The sequence below is a fragment of the Myxine glutinosa genome, chromosome 6 (genome assembly GCF_964187855.1).
Source record: "Myxine glutinosa chromosome 6, kmMyxGlut1.1, whole genome shotgun sequence".
NCBI classification, from domain to species: Eukaryota; Metazoa; Chordata; class Myxini; order Myxiniformes; family Myxinidae; genus Myxine; species Myxine glutinosa.
The window spans coordinates 117,348,359-117,365,866 of NC_136266.1; the positions used below are offsets into that span (position 1 = coordinate 117,348,359).

Consider the following 17,508-nt stretch of genomic DNA (forward strand, 5'->3'; position numbering starts at 1 on the left):
CCCCTCCGCTATGTGTGTGCTGAGGGGTTCTTTCTTGAAAAAAAAACATTCCACCTAAATCTTCAACCTAAATTGCTTATAAAAATGTAATATCACAAACACAACAAATACATTTGTGCAAAGTAATTGTTTGTATTATGATTGGTGTAAATCATGACAACACAACCACTCAGGTACAGTCATTATCCTGAGCTAAAATAAGCCCGTTCCTCTGTAACGACGCTTGGTGAGGCGAGCGAGCCGAGCCCAGCTAATATATATATATATATATATATATATATATATATATATACACAAAGAATTAAGTTAAGCACCCCCCCCCGTTATTTTACAACCTCGCACATTACAAGTTTGTTGTCGTCAAAACAGTGTAATATACCCATGATATTGCTATATTTTCTGGAGAAGTGATATTATGGTCACATAAAAACATAACAATCATGCCGTTTTCAATATTTTATTCTGAATAATTTAAGGTGAAATTTTTTGGGAATTTTAGGCATATTTTCACCTCAATTTAAGTATGGAGCTATAGGTCCATCACGAAAAGTGTGGATGACGTTTATGTTTTCTAACGTACAGTCATTGTTCTGAGAAGACCTCTAGCGATCTTTGCGTCAATAACGTGTGTAGGACCCACGTGATCGGATCACTGACTCAACCAATCACTTTTTTTCACTTTGATCACTCAATTTCATCAATGGATAATTGCTAATGTCATACCAATCATTATTTGATCTCACATACCTTGGAATATATGCCAATGTATACATATACACAAAGAATATATATTAGGGGGTGCCTACCTTAATTCGTTGTGTAGGGGTGCTTAACTTAATTCTTTGTGTATATATATATTGTTGCGGTTTTGTGTTTTACAAATAAAGGTTAATTTCCCCTCATAGTTTAGTCACACTACAACACGTAGCCTCACGATAGTTCAGTTATTCCCCAGTAAATGCAGGCGTAGTCCTTTTCCTGCATTAGTTTTGCGTTGAGTAGAATAATGAGAGTTAGGTCTCCTTCCAATGCTTATGCTGCCTCGATACTTTGAGTTTTGGCACAAATCACCACGAGGCCGGCCTCACAAGTCGATCTAGGCCGAAGGAAGGCGGGGCAGGAGCAGTGGGGGTGACCGGTAAGCAAGAGCCGCCAATCAGGGCTCGAGGGGAGTGGCTTAGCACTGCGGCAAAAGGCGTGGTTTGGAACATTTGATGCGAGCTATGGCGGGGCCAATATAACCCTGTGCCCGGAGCCCCCCCCCCCCCACCTCAAGTTAGGAGGAGAGGTGCGCTGAGTTCAGTTCTGAGAGTGCGCGGTGTTGAATCAAGTTGTGAGAGTCGGTTCGGAGCGCCAAGTTGTGGGAAGGGAGGCAGACGAGTTACAAGTTGAGTTCGTGGTTGAGCTTGTGTCAGATCGTCCGTTGAGTTATGAGAGTGAAAGCGCGCCGTCGTATTAATCGCGCTGTGAAGGACCACCGTGCCGGGCGAGAGATGCGCATATTTTCCTGCCTGCCTTTGTTCGAGATACGCGCTGCGAGGATCCCTCCCGCCTGCCTACCTGCCTTCGTCGGGGGACGTGCGGTGACCACCAGAAGGCCACGCCGGGTGAGCTGTTCCTGCACGACCAAGCCGGCGCGTTCAGCGCATGAACAATTCTTCCTTCATCCCCCTGTGAGTGTGAATGGGCCCATTGTCTGGGGAATAAGTCAAGACTGACTAAGCTCGGCCCTGTGTCTCTCTTTTCTACCGAACCATTGTACATAATAGTGTAAATAAATCGTGTTATTTCTTTGATTCGATCGCTTTTGTCTCTCCATCATTGACTAAGCATGGTACGAATTATATCGCTCTAATCGGGTTCCAATACCAAGGTAACTGCACGGACCACGTGGTACGCAATCCATGAGGGTGTACTCAAATTACGCGTGGTTCATGCGAGACTTGATCCCCGCCTCCGCGGCGGCGTGGGTACTTAAGTACGTGCAAAAATTATCCCGAAACCCTGTCCCGCGTCTGACTGGAAGTGGCGACTCAAGTCTCACGGTTGAGAAGACCCAAGGAGAACAAGGGGCTTAATCTCCCCTTGGTAAGGGAACGGGTCATGCAAAACCGTAACATTTGGTCTCCCGGAGTGGGATTGGACCTGGAGTGCACTTCACGCACTCGAAATTACGAGCGAACGAAATTTAGTCCTTTTAAAACCAAATTATATTCGTACCATGGCTGGCCAATGCGGTCGAATGCCAGTTGGGGTAGATGAAAAGGTAGAATTAATGACTCGGGACCTGCGGGGACAGTTGGTGGTGCAGGCTGATAAGGGTGCAGCAGCTGGTAAAGACAATGGCGGCGCCTCGCACGTGGCGAGGGCCGAGGCCGCTGCGCAAGTGGGGGTTATGGACGAGCAATCATTCATGACTCAACTGTTAGCGCTCATGGAAGAGTGGAGTTGTGAAGTGACTGCAAAAATAGATGCCCAAAAGGACTATATGAAGGCTCAGGGTGAGCGATTGGAAAAACAATTGAAAGAAATGGGGGACAAAACCACCAGGGAAAGGAACAAAGTGGGTGAACAAATGGTCACCATGATAAAAAAAAAAGCGGGGGAGGACATTGGGCGCAGGTTGAGCGGGAAGGTAGCAGTGGCGCGCGACGAGGTGAAGCGATGTGAGGAACGCATGGGGAGCGAGCTTGGGCAGAGCACAGCCAAGTTGACCGGGGATATGGAAATTGCAACGCGGGGTGTAGAAGAGCCGACGGTCGCCGAATTGGACAAATAAATTTTATGGGTGCCGGCGGTCGTCGAGGAAAAGGAAATAATTGGAGCCGAAGAGACAGTAGAATCGGGGAGCAAATCGCGGGAGAAGGTAATGGAATGCACACAAAGTTCGTATTCACACCATGATGCCATGCTTGCTAACCCCAATAAAAGTTTGCAGGTGCTGCCGGGGAAGGAGAACCCCAAGGTGAGTGGAAAAAAGGGCGCGAATGTGTGTTGGCACGAACAGGTTTTTGGCACGCTTGGGAGAGAGACGAAACCCGGGCGGTCGCGAACGGTCCATTGTGCGGTGTATGAGGGTGACTGGTGCGCGGTACGAGAGAGAGTGTGCGCCGAAGCGTGAGCGAGAAAAGTGTGCGCCAGAGTGTGCGATGATTGAGTGTGTGAAGGAGGAGTGCACACAAGAGCGTGTTGCAGAGTGTGTGCAGGAGTGCACACCCGAGTGTGGAAAAGGAGTATGTAATGGGAGAGGGTGTTACAGAGTGTGTGCAGGAGTGCACACCAGAGCGTGTTGCAGAATGTGTGCAGGAGTGCACACCCGGGGGTGTTACGGAGTGCGTAACGAAAGAGTGTGCACCAGGGCGTGTGATAATGGGGTGTGTGAAAGGCGTGAGTGCGCCTAGGTGTGCAGGTACGAGTACGGAGTACGAGGGAGAATGCACACCCGACTGTGTGCGAGAAAAGTGTGTAACGAAGTGTGTGAAAGGTGTGAGTGCGCCTAGGTGTGCAGTAACGGAGTGTGTGAGAGGCGCGGGGGCGCCTGGGTGTGCGAGTGCGGGGTGCGTCGCGAGTAGTGAGGACGCAGCTCATGCGTCGTCACAGACCGGGGGTGGGTAGCGCGTTGTGGGACGGGTAGAGTACGTGAGCCCCCGGTGAGTTGTGTGCAGCAGGGACCGGCGGGGATCGATGCCGCGGCGGTTTCACAAGGACCGACGTGCACAACTCGTGCCGGCCCCCGCACTGTATGGTTGGTTCCGTGCCGTGGCGGCAAAGGTGAATGGCGAGGTTCAAGGTGAGGTAGGAGATTTCGGAGCCGCGCACCTTGGCGGGTGCGGTGCTCCGACCGTGGCCGGTTGGGTCACCGTGCGTGGGACCGCGAGGCCACGCGCAGTGATGGGGCCCTGCACCCATCCATACCTCCTCCCCTAGATCGAAAATGCCAGACGGACACCGCATACAGGAGACGAACCACCCGCATGGATCGCTCGGCCCTCTGAGGCCGAACCGTGACGGCAATGTACATCCACTTGGTGAGAGTCGAGTGCAGTGGACTGATGAGAGTAGTGTACCCTACGTGGAGGAATGGTAGTTTGACCATTCCTCACACGGACAGGGCTCATGAGCATTAGTTTAGGGGGATGGCAGTGACAGGCACATGGGGGTGCCAGCAATGGTTACCTTCATGGGGCACCAAAGCTAGCCGAGGGAGGGCTAGGATAATGTTAGGGAATTAGCAGACTCAGAGACAGAGATTTAAGTAGTGACATCTGTACTGTAGTGGGGAAGTAGAGTTTAGGTGGTCGATAATGACGAAGGGAGTGCATCGAAGCAGGTAGAGGGCTTAGGCAAAATTTGTATGGATATTGACACCTGTGGTGCGGGTAGAGGAAAAGTAGTGTTTTTTTGGGTGCATGAGTATGTGGAATGGCTGGGTGTGTGGCTTAATTGGTGCGTATGGTTATTGGGGCACTCTGCCACTGGTAGTTTGTCAGCCAGGTGAGGCCACAGGTAGGCTCTGGGAGCCAGTTAGGGTAGTTGTGAGTTGTTGAGTGGGGCCCGAGGATCTCAGGAGAGGACCCGGGTTGCCCAATGCCAAGGTGGGCATCAGGGGGTAAAGTGACAGGAGGGGTCTTCCCCAGTTTAGGTAGTCGCAGGAGCAGGTAAGCTCGGGTGGCGACTTCAGTGGCGGAGGTGCGCAGGTAGGTAGACCTGCTAGTGGAGCCACACGACCCAGCCCCAAAATTGTGCAAGGGCACAGTGAGAAAATTTGTGGGAGTGAGACCCAAACTTGTAGGGCACCGCAGAGTGGGCAATGGGAATTCGGGTTTTTAGAACCACATAGTTTAAAGAGGCCGATTGGCAGGGTACGACCCCGGGCAGTTTAACAAAGTAAATTTCAGTAGTGTAGTTAGGAGATGCGAAATCCCTTCGCACCATCCACAGCCAATCAACAAGGAGGACAGAACTCCACACCAAGGCTCTGTAAGCCGTTTGAGTGGTAAGACGCATCACGACATAGTGTAACATTGTGGTTGTTCCATTCCTTCCTTCCTGGGAGGGATTGGGAGACGAATTCGGAGATAGAGGGGGATTTGGGAGACAAGACGTAGTGACGAATTGTAAATACAAGGAGGGTTAGGGTAGTGTAAGCCGACGGTGGGCGGTACGGACGGATCGGGACGAGCCTGCTCTGCTCGCTCTTCCACACCCCTCGCATTGCATTACCTTGTTTTGCTGTGTGCCGTTGCGTCCTTTCTGCTTTGCTGGTCGTGCTTTGTCTCTCCCCCCCACCCCACGACCATTTTGGAGGTGGAACTGTGCAGCACCATCGACCTGTGCAGCATCTTGCTGCACCTTGCTACATCTGTGCAGCCGAACTGCGCAGCACTTTGCTGCCGTATCATTTTGTTGTAACTTTGCTGAACCTGTGCCACACTTTGCTGCCACAAACACTTTGCTGCATCTTATACACTTATGGACCACAAGCCTTGTGGCCTTGCACCTCTGCTGTGCAGCACCTTGCTGCAAAACCGTCTTGCACTTCGGACCACTTGTTTTGAGCGGCATTAATGTCACGCAGTCGGACCACATGAGGTTGGCCCTGCCTGGCAAAGAAATGAAATAAAAGCATTTTTTGTGCATTTTTATTATGGTGTGCTAGGGATGAGAAGATGTGTAAGTTTAGATAGCCCTGAAGATCAAAAATGGCCTGTATGCCGGTCCGGGGGCTAGCCAGTTTGATATATGCACACAGAAGATGCAAGAAGCAAGATGCAAGAAGCAAGCAGTAAATGTGATGATTTATGAGTGTGTTGTGTTTTTGCTGTGCTTTCTCTCCCCTCCAATCTTCTCTTCCAAAAAGGACAGGTCCTGGGTCATAGAGTTGTAAATAAGGTTAAGTTTTTGTGCTTGTAAATATAAAAATGCTGCCCACCGGCTATGTGTTTAGTTTGACAAAATTCCGGAATTCGGTTAATTGTGGGCGTGAATCTGATAGGTAGCTACTCAATGCAATAGGAGGGACATATTTAGTGTTTTAACACTGTCGCATACACGGGTTAGAGTAAATGTTAGGGGGAACCACACCTACATGTCACATGTAAAAGTAAAAGTTAATTTTTGCATGTCATTCTCTAACCGGTCCCTGGTGTTGGGCTAGCGGCTAGGGTGCCGGCTTAGGATCCTAGGATCCTGGGTTTGAATCTCGGTCGATCGCCGAATTAATGCCAGGGGGGTTGACTCAGCCTGTCATCCTTCCGAGGTCGGCTAATTGAGTACCAGTTCACTGGTAATTCCCTGTTTGTCGTTGAAGGCGGCAAAAAGGGTTGGCGTCAGGAAGGGCATCCGGCCGTAAAACATTGCTTCAAAAAGGGGACCAAAAAAAACAACAACTACCACGGTCCCCGAAAAGGCCAACCCCCGCTTTGCAGGGAAAAATGGCCTCTAAAAGGTGGTTTTATTCTCTAACCGGTCGTTGCATTTGTTGGTTCCGACTAGGGGACGAGTCTGACGAGGGAGGGGTGTAGTGTTGCGGTTTTGTGTTTTACAAATAAAGGTTAATTTCCCCTCATAGTTTAGTCACACTACAACACGTAGCCTCGCGATAGTTCAGTTATTCCATAGTAAATGTAAGCGTAGTCCTTTTCCTGTGTTAGTTTTGCGTTGAGTAGAATAATGAGAGTTAGGTCTCCTTCCAATGCTTATGCTGCCTCGATACTTTGAGTTTTGACGCAAATCACCACGAGGCCGGCCTGACAAGTCGATCCAGGCTGAAGAAAGGCGGGGCAGGAGAAGTGGGAGTGACCGGTAAGCACGAGCCACCAATCAGGGCTCGAGGGGAGTGGCTTAGCACTGCGGCAAAAGGCGTGGTTTGGAACATTCGATGCGAGCTAGGGCGGGGCCAATATAACCCTGTGCCCGTAGCCCCCCCCTCCCCCCCCCCCACCTGAAGTTAGGAGGAGAGGTGCGCTGAATTCAGTTCTGAGAGTGCGCAGTGTTGAATCAAGTTGTGAGAGTCGGTTCGGAGTGCCAAGTTGTGGGAAGGGAGGCAGACGAGTTACAAGTTGAGTTCGCGTTGAGCTTGAGTCAGATCCTCCGTTGAGGTACGAGAGTGAAAGCGCGCCGTCGTATTAATCGCGCTGTGAAGGACCGCCGTGCCGGGCAAGAGACGCGCATATTTTCCTGCCTGCCTTTGTTCGAGATACGCGCTGCGAGGATCCCTCCCGCCTGCCTGCCCGCCATCGTCGGGGGACGTGCGGTGACCGCCAGAGGGTGACCGCCACGTGGTACGCAATCCACTCGGGTGTACTCAAATTACGCGTGGTTCGTGCGAGACTTGATCCCCGCTTCCACAGTGGCGTGGGTACTTAGGTACGTGCGAAAATTGTCCCGAAACCCTGTCCCATGTCTGACCGGAAGTGGCGACTCAAGTCTCGCGGTTGCGAAGACCCAAGGAGAACAAGGGGCTTAATCTCCCCTTGGTAAGGGAAAGGGTCGCGCAAAACCATAACAATATATATATACACACATCTTTACTCTTGTCGAATGAGAAGGCCTATTTGGCTGAATGCTTGTCCTTGTCTGAATAAAATATTGTCCTGAAACTAGGTCTGTAACTCATTTCATTTCGTCGTTATATTTTACACACACATACACACACACACACACACACACACACACACACACACACACACACACACACACACACACACACACACATATATATATATATATATATATATATATATATATGAATGAATGATCGTTTTAAGGCCATTTCTCCCCGCTTGAGCGGGGTTTAGCCTTGCGGGCCCCATGATAATCATGGTTCCCTGTTTGAGGCAATGTTTTTATGGCCAGATGCCCTTCCTGACGCCAACCCTTGGTCATGCTCTTACGATGCGCAGGGATACGGTGTACCTATTCTAAACCGGGGTACACACCGGGATCATTCATCCCAGCAAGCTGGTACTCAATTTGCACACATTTTGCATTATATTTATATACACACATACACACACACACACACACACACACACACACACACACACACACACACACACACACACACACACACACACACACACACACACACACCCTCATTGCTGCAAGGCAGAAGTGCTCGTTGATGTCCCCTTTGGGCATCTGTCGGGCACTACAACTGGATAGTCAGTAATGACCTTCTTGGCAGATTTGCCACACAATAGAGGAGAGGAGAGGGCAAAACCCATCCACTTACGTGTTTCAGGCCATTAACCCATCCTCAGCGTGGAGCAGGACACTTCCCTCTCATCCTATATATATACATATATATATATATAAAAAATATACAATTTTGTCATTTTGACATTGATGCCCCAGAAACCCCCCTCCACTCTCTCCCCTCCCCAACCCCCTCCCCCCATGTTATACACTGCCATTCTTTCTCCAAATTGTCTTATTTTCCCTGCATCCCCTGTCTTCTGGATTCTCCTGCTTCACCATACCGTGCCGATTCTCTTTTCTTCCATCTTTTCTCAATTATATTCTCTTCAAGCTTCATAAACCATTTTTGTGACCACTTTTTGGGAGGACATTTGTGACCACCATTAAAAATAGACAATAACTGTCATTTCATAATCCCCGTTCAAATTCGAAGAGTCTGCACATTTTGATGAACACAATGAAGACGTCACAAAAAGTTTCCTACAATTTCTCACGAGATCTGATAAAAAGAAGTTGACAATGTGGTCGCATCCTCATGTGAAATTTGTGGTCCTCACACTCGAGCTTGTCTTCGGGCCGGCCAGCCTCGAGCAGCGACAAGTAGCACACGATATCCTTGAGGAGGACGATCTGTGGCCGGATGGATTGCGAGTACGACACGGAATGGGAGCGTCGTGGACCCTTCTGCAGCAGGTTGAGGCCACGCCGTCGCTCTGGGCGGGAACCTGCTCACAGGAAGCACGTTTTCCATATTACCTGTTAGGAATGGAGTGTGTGTGCAGCCATGAAATATTACAGACACAAGACACCAGAATAAGCCATTTGAAGCAGACCATTCTCGTGTTGAATTCACAAGTTCCTGTATACTTATGACTTAGTCTGACGATACGAGGATTGCTTTGATGGAAGATATTGAAAGAGGAAATAAGATCTTAACATGAACCAGCGAATGCATTCAGAAGAGACAACAGTTTTATGTCTTGTGAAAATGACCTTTTTCAGTAATAACAGGCAAGATATAAATGACGTATTCCAGATCAGGTGGATCTGTCGCAAACAAAGGAATTTTTTCGTTTTTCTACAACGATTGTGGTCAAAAGATGACCTTGTACATATGTCAGATGCACAGGATCGGGACATTAGGAGACATCCATTGTGCTCTTACATTAATTACAAGGACATTGTGAGATAACGGGCAAATGGACATAGTACTATTTCAACATGGTGATATTTACCATGTCTGTCGGCGTTTCTTCTCTGCTTTTGTCGATCCATGCCTTTTGTCGATCATGTTTGCATTATCCCCCTCCGCTTCATTTGTCTTATCCACATGTCTCTCTTTATGAGGGTGCATGTCTGTTTGTTCTTTGCACACCAGTCCTATGTCTGTCTGTTATATTGTTGCTGTGCTTGCCCCTCTCTCCTCTGGAGTTCAGCTCTTCCATGAGCCTCGATACCTGTATTTTTTTTTTTTTCAAGGTCACAGCATCATGAAGCAAGTGCTAAGATGGGAACACTAAACAGGCGAGTTAATGAATTGTTTTTACTGTTTTATACACTACTAGCAGTGGTTCTGCCCAATGGATGATCTTGTTGGAAGCATGTAACACATTCTTCTGACATGTAACTTTATTTAGGCGGTGCATAGGCAACGCAGAGCTGCCTCAATCACTCCCGATATTAAAACAAATAACCTGGATTACGTGCATGAAGCAAAAAAATGCGTACTGCTTATAGTTCAAAACACCTCACTGCACTGGAAAATGTGGGGAAATGAATAAGGTACTGTAAAGAGAGGAGAATTGTAATACCCTCTTCCACCTGAAGGTGGCGCTACACGGCACACAAAATATTACACGACATGGAGAATTTGCTCCCGCATATTACCTTTTTCACATTAATGCTCTAGAAAAGTTCATGTAAATGGGGCGCCCTACATCTGGCAAATGAAATACATTTACTTCTTCATGCAGCTGTATGAACCAAATTGGCACCCCTTTATATTAACTTTTCCAGAGCATTACTTGGTTCCTCCAAAGATCAAAAGGGCAGTCCAGCATGCACACACGATTTTTTGAATGTCCCTTCTTTTCTATTGTTTGGCATTTTCTACAAGCTATGGAATGTCCCTTCTTTTCTATACTTTGCCACATGGCACATACCCTTATATAAAGGGGCCTTTTCTATGCCCCTGGCATTTTAGCCAAGAATACTTTTTGACTCTAGACATTTAAGCTTTGCATTTTTGATTATTTTGTAAAAAAAATTCTAACAAGTACAGATACATTCAAAGTACACCGCCCCCATGCCAAATAATTAAATATCCTAAAGCGCGGCATTGCCAGGGCACCTAGGGCGCCCGGCAACACCGCAGTGCAGCTCATAGAGGCTGCATTGGGAGGGAGAGGTATACGCTGATTGATTGATTAATTGTATAATTAAAATCAATAAAAGATTATCACAAAATATTTTTTTAATCAATTGGCTAATAGCATAACTAAACCACTTGTGCTTCATCTGAAGATGTATCTTTCAGAAATTTAATTAAATAAGTCATTAATAAAAAATTTAATAATTAATTGATTAATCAATAAATAATTAATCAATTCATCAATAAATAATTAATCGATTAAATGATTAATCAATAAATCAAAAATATCCTTGATAGCCACATCACTTGGTCACTGTCATGTCCAAATATTAGCTTCCCAGCTCAAAAGGTGCCTGAGATATTGGCCAAATGAGAAAGAAAATAAATAAATGATTAATAATGAAAAAAATAAATACATAATAATAATTTAAAAATTAAATTATTAATCAATTCGGTCACAGAACACATAAACCACCACCATTTCATCAGAATCTGTAAATGAATTTTTTTAATTTTTTTTTAGTAATTAATCGAATAATTAAATAATTAATCGATTAATCGATTAATTGATTAATCAATATATCAAAAATATCCTTGATAGCCACATCACCTGGTCACTCATGTCCAAATATTAGCTTCCGAGCTCAAAAGGTGCCTGAGATATTGGCCAAGTGAGAAAGAAAATAAATAAATGATTAATAATGAAAATAAAGAAATAATAATCATTAAAAATTAAATTATTAATCAATTCGGTCATAGAACACATAAACCACCACCATTTCATCAGATTCTGTAACTTAAAAAAAAAAAAAATTAGTCATTAATCGAATAATTAAATAATTAATCGATTAATTGATTAATTAATAAATCAAAAATAGCCTTTGCAGCCAAATCACCTGGTCATCGGCATGTCCAAATATCAGCTTCTTAACTCAAATACTTTTTGACTCTAGACATTTAAGCTTTGCATTTTTGATTATTTTGTAAAAAAAAAAATTTAAAATAAAATTTCCACTTTGACATTATGGGGTATTATGTGTATAATTATACACATTATACAGTGACAAAAAATCTCAATTTAACCCATTTTAAATTCAGGCTGTAACAACAAAATGTGAAAAAGTCGAGGGGTGTGAATTAATACTTTCTGAAGGCACTGAACTTTCATCGTAAACAAAACGAAAACATCGACTGACATCTATGTATTTCTATATTATTTACAAGGATATTATAGTTAGTCAATGGATAAACAGCTATAACACATGGATTTGAAGGACAGGTCCCGTAGTAATCGTGAGCCTGAATAGAACATGGAAAGGCCATTCTGTTGTTTGCTCCAATTTTACAAACTCACGGCTTGTGTAGAAGAAACATCGTGGTCATGTGTGTTCTGCTGAAAAGTCGTTGGAACAAACAAACAGGCCCTCTAGTGTTAAATACTCACATTACAGATAACTTAGAGGTTACTGTCCATGTTGGATTAAGGACTCATTCCAAAAGCCTAATGGGACGAGCCATAGCACTTATAAACCAGTAAAATCATAGTAGTGTTGGTTGAGTAACTATTTACACAACACATGCTGAGAAGTTTGTAATGATGTCAAGATACCAGCATCAGAGGCAATGAAAGCTATCATGACATCTCTTATGTCCACTTTGCTGAAAATATGGCCAGCTATACTTTCTTCAGCAAGTAATGCGCAACCTCCTGGTACCCTGCTACTGATCGTAGAAAAATATGTTAAAGTATATGGAAATAACAGATAAACAACAACCACAGCCACGATAGCAGCAACAACAATAATAACAATAACTGCGAGCAGTATGGACAGGCATCCAGGGCAGGTGTTTAAGATAATGAAGCGCATGAGCAAAATAAGTGCAGAGTAAGTCTATGTGACTGCTGACATCATCATTTTCAATAAATTTTCCTCAAGGGCAGTCGATCATATCTGTAATGTTTGGTTTGGCTTGGTTAAGTGGTTTCGATGAAGGAGATTTTAAAAGTTATTTTTAAAATCCATGATGGCCACCATACCATGTGACTGATTGTCTTAGTTCAGAAAAATTATTCCTCATGGGAAGTTGATCATACAGTCGTGGCCAAAAATATTGGCAGCCTTGCACTTTTTTCAAATAACTCACAATCTTCTCGAAAAATAACGTCGTGCGAATCGCTCAAGGTTAACACCTGGGACCACGGAAGACCGAACGGATTTTATTGAGGCGATGACCAACTCGGATTCGGCTATAAAACGCGGGAGGAAGAAGAAGTGAAGAGGAAGAGGCGGAAGCACTTACCAAGAGCGAACCGACGGCAGCTCCGATCCTGCAGGGGAATTTTTTTTATTATTTTTTTCGTATACAGATTCGAGGCTCGTGAAAGAGCTAACATTTATCACACAAACAAATCAAACAGACAAACAAACAAAGTACATAAAAAGGGGAGTGGTAGACAAGATGGGGAGAGAAGGGGAAGCACATAAACACAACATTTCAGAGCAGGGACATCGGAAATGTGTGGGAGGGAGAGGGCTTGGGGGGAGGCGGCGTGGGAAGTGAGTATAAACTCAAAATATACTCATTTGAAATGAGTATAAACACAAGGACACCAAGGACTTCCAGGAAATAAGTTATTTCAAAAAAGTGGATTTGGGGTGAATTAGCGGGGGTAGAAAAGATCAAGGTTTTGGATGGGGGAAGATAAGAGATGGTGGTGAACAGCTGTTTTAAAGACCTGGAGGGAGGAGTGGGATTGAAGAGAGTGAGGGAGTTTGTTCCAGAGGCAGGAGAAAAGAGGAATGAAGGAGTGAAGGTGAGCAGAGAGTCTTGATTTTGGCAGTTTAACCATAGGAGGGTTGCAGGCAGTTATTGTGCGACCTGTAGGAATATTTGGGGGACAGAGCCCAGAGAGAGCTGGAGGAGCAAGGCTGGAGAGGAGTCGGTAGAAGACAGAAAGACCACCAAACTGCCTGCGGTGAGTAAGTGAAAGGCCCTCGGAGGTAGCTTCATCGCGGGAGATTCCAATGATTCTGAATGCTTTGGTTTCAACAGCTTTGGTTTATGAATTAATTCAAAATGGGAATCAGGGGTAAAATGTACAAAAATAATGATTTATTAAACGGAACCCAAGAACAAGTGTTACGTGCTCCTCCCCAATCCCCGGTCACGGTGTACCTCCGAGCCCCGAAAGGAGTCACGGCAGAAAGATGTGTTATTATTTGTGTCAATGACCAATGGTGAAACCACACCAACCAATCAATACCAACCAAGTATTGTATTAATGTCACACAAGAATAACAGCACAAGTACAATATACTTTCAATTGCACAACCAAAATACCATATAATTCCTATGATGGTACCATCAGTTTCTTACTCGATAACTCACGGTGCTCCACATGAGCGAAAAGTAACATTCCCAAAGTCACTGTCCCGGCACCAGGCCAAAGTCGATCCACACTCCAATGATCACAAGAAAAAGGTCGTATCGACCCCAGAATCCCAGGCGGCTGACAGTCAACGCTGCAGACAAGCCGCTGGGGGGGGGGGGGGGGAGGGGGGGTGTCGGGCCGACCTCGGTCAGGCAAAGGTGCACCCAAAAGGCGACTGGGAATACACACCTTCGTTTCATCAGACAATGACGCTGGTATGAACGTTCAGCGGCACCCAGATGGAGAACCGCAAATTCCCAATCGAAATCCACGTTACACATGCAAACCAGGCTAACGGCTGGGCGCCAAGTGGCGACCAAGAGCACAGAGAGGTCATGCAGTGCCAAGAGCCAAGAGAAAGAGACAGCCCAGACGAGACAAAATGTCGTATGGCGCGCCCTTTTATCACCTTCGTCGACTCTCCTCCAATGTTCTGTTTTGCTGGTGCCCTCTCATTGGCCGAGTGCCTCCCGCACTTGTATTGCTCGCCCCTCCCCCTGCCCAGTCAACAGTCCTCCTGTGCGTGGCTTCCAGCCTTGCCACGAGGCTGGTTGCTCGGCCAGCTGGTGGTGTGACTGGCTGCGGCCCTATCGGCGGCGCCCCGTCCTGGCTTTCTGCCTGTTTTCCACAGTCTTTGTAAGGGAAGGGAATTTAATTAATGTGTGCACTAAAGGGCCTATCTAAGTGTTTATATGTGTGCATTGCCATAAGTGACAAAGGAATGATTTCCAGGTCTGACACACAGGGGTTTATCTTAGCCCCTACACTATTTAACACCCGAACATCCTTGTATGTTCACAGGTATACTCTTATCCCGACAAACCGCTGAAAACACAGAACTTATTTCAGGGCAGATTCACTATCACGACAGTCGAAGCATGTTACCTATACAGATCTACCTGTCTCGAGATATTCCTTTACCCCCCAACATAACAATAAGTTGGAATTGACTGAAGTATTTGGTCTCCACAATTCTTTATTTCACTGTTAATATTACAGAACCTTTGTTTTTGATTCATAACTTAATATATCCTTTTAAATCAGAAAATAAAAATAAATTGCATTGACAAAATTATTGACACCCTCGACTTAATATTTGGTAGCAAGGCCTTTGGACAAAATAACTGCAGGCAAGTGCTTCCTTTAGCCATGAATTAGCTTCCTACAACTCTCTAATGGCAGTGTGGCCCACTCTTCTTGTGCAAATTGCTCCAGTTCTCCCAGATTTGAAAGGTGTCTTCTCCCAACTGCTGTTTTCAGATCTCCCCACAGGTGTTCAATGGGATTTAGATCTGGACTCATTGCTGGCCACTTCAGAACAGTCCAGCGTTTTGTCTGGAACCATTTTTGGGAGCTTTTTGAAGTGCGTTTGGGGTCATTGTCCTGCTGCAAGACCTATAACCTTCGACGGACACCCAGTTTTCTGACATTGGGTTGAACATTGCATTCCAAAATGCCTTGGTAATCTCCTGATTTAATGATGCCATGCACACATTCAAGGCACCCAGTGCCAGAGGCAGCATAGCAACCTCAAAACATAACGGAACCTCCTCCATGTTTGACTGTAGGGAAGGTGTTCTTTTCTTTCAAGGCTTCAGTTTGTTTTCTGTAAACATAGAGATGATGTGCTTTTCAAAAAAAGGTCTAATTTGGTCTCATCTGTCCACAGAAGGCATTTGGCTTGTTCAGGTGTGTTTTGGCAAACTCCAGTCAGGCTTTCTTATGTCTCCCTGTCAGCAGTGGGGTCCTCCTGGGTTTCCTACCATAACACCCCCCTTTCATTGAGTTGGCGACGGGTGGTGCGAGTTGAAATTGTCATACCTTGTGTCTGAAGGTCAGCTTTAATCTCTTCGGCAGTTGATCGAGGTGCTTTCTCCACCATTTGAACAATCATTCGCTGCAATCTTCGATCAAGTTTTCTCTTGCGGCCATGTACTTCGATCAAGTTGGCTACAGTGCCATGGGCCTTAAACTTCCTCATAACATTGCATACGGTGGACACCGGAACATCAAGGTCTCTGGAGATTGACTTGTAGCCTTGAGATTGTCCATGCTTGGCTACAACCTTCTGTCTGACCTCCTCAAACAATTCTCTGGTTTTCTTTCTTTTCTCCATCCTCATTGCGAGACACACAGTGACACAAAACAGCAGAATGACTCCTTTTCTTTATTAAAACTGCTTGAATGAGTGATTTTTATATTGTAGGCACCTGCAACGCACCACAGGTGAGTTCAATTCCAAAGTAAAGGAGAATCACCTGATGGAAATCTAATTATTTCTAACAACTTCTAAAAGTTGCCAATAATATTGTCTGGGCCATTTTAGAATTTCTGTGTTGAATAAGCTAAGATTTAGTAATTATTTCAGCTTTTTTTGTTTTGTTCCATTGCAAACCAGAGAAATACATATGTGGATACCAAAATATTTTTTAACTTCAACAATTTTCTGGAAGAAATGGTGCATTATTTGAAAAAATTGCAAGGTGCCAATATATATATACATATATAAAACTTCATAATGATTGGTTCAGCAGTTCTGGAGAAAAGATTATTTAATTTTTGCTTAAATTCAAGACAGCGGCCAAACCACGTGACTGACGACCATCATTGTCAAAAAAACGTTTCCCCATTGATAGCTAGTCAATCATAGTTATGAAGTTTCATATTGATCCGTTGAGCAGTTCTGGAGATATAGATTTCCAAATATTTTTCCCTTAAATCCAAGATGGCCACAACACCATGTGACTAATGATGTCATAATTTGCAAAATGTTTTTTCCGATGGGTAGTCAATCATACATAAGAAGTATCGGATTGATCTGTTGTGCTGTTCTGGAGAAATTTGTTTTTTTTTTTGCTTAAATTCAAGATGGTGGCAAAACCATGTGACCAATGACTTCTTTTCTTTCTTTTTGCAAACTTTTGTCCACATGGGTAGCCAAACACCTTTAAAATTTCGCTTTGATCCGTTAAGCTGCTTTGAAAATGCATTTTGTTTATTTTAAATGTATCTTGGGAAAAATACCAGGGGAATAGAAAATGCCCCTTTATATGGCATGTGCCATGAGGCAAACTATAGAAAAGAAGGGATATTCTTTGGGAAAATGCCAGGAGAATAGAAAAGGCCCCTTTATATGGGATGTGCCATGTGGCAAACTATAGAAAAGAAGGGACATTCTTGGGGAAAATGCCAGGGGCACAGAAAAGGCCCCTTTATATGGTACGTGGCAAACTATAGAAAACAAGGGAAATTATTGGGGAAAATGTCAGGGGTACAGAAAAGGCCCCTTTATATGGTATGCGCCATGTGGCAAACTATAGAAAAGACCAGACATCTTGGGAAAAATGCCACGGGCACAGAAAAGACCCCTTTATATGGTATTTAAAGTATAGAAAAGAATGGATATTCCATAGCTTGTAGAAAATGCCAAAGAATAGAAAATAAGAGACATTCAAAAACATCTCATGTGCATGCTGTACTACCCTTGTGATCTTTGGAGGAA

The 17,508-nt window shown here is 45.0% G+C and overlaps 1 protein-coding gene across 3 annotated transcripts in view; it reads right to left on the bottom strand.

The window, feature by feature from the left end:
- The window catches only part of LOC137430230 (diacylglycerol kinase beta-like), a 414,122-nt gene that overhangs the window by 216,879 nt on the left and 179,735 nt on the right, over positions 1-17,508 (bottom strand). For all 3 annotated transcript variants that reach the window (XM_068120933.2, XM_068120932.2, XM_078780433.1), the window contains one exon: positions 8,760-8,927. In XM_068120933.2, coding sequence (XP_067977034.2) covers positions 8,760-8,927 — 168 coding nt within the window. The remainder of the gene's footprint in view (positions 1-8,759; positions 8,928-17,508) is intronic.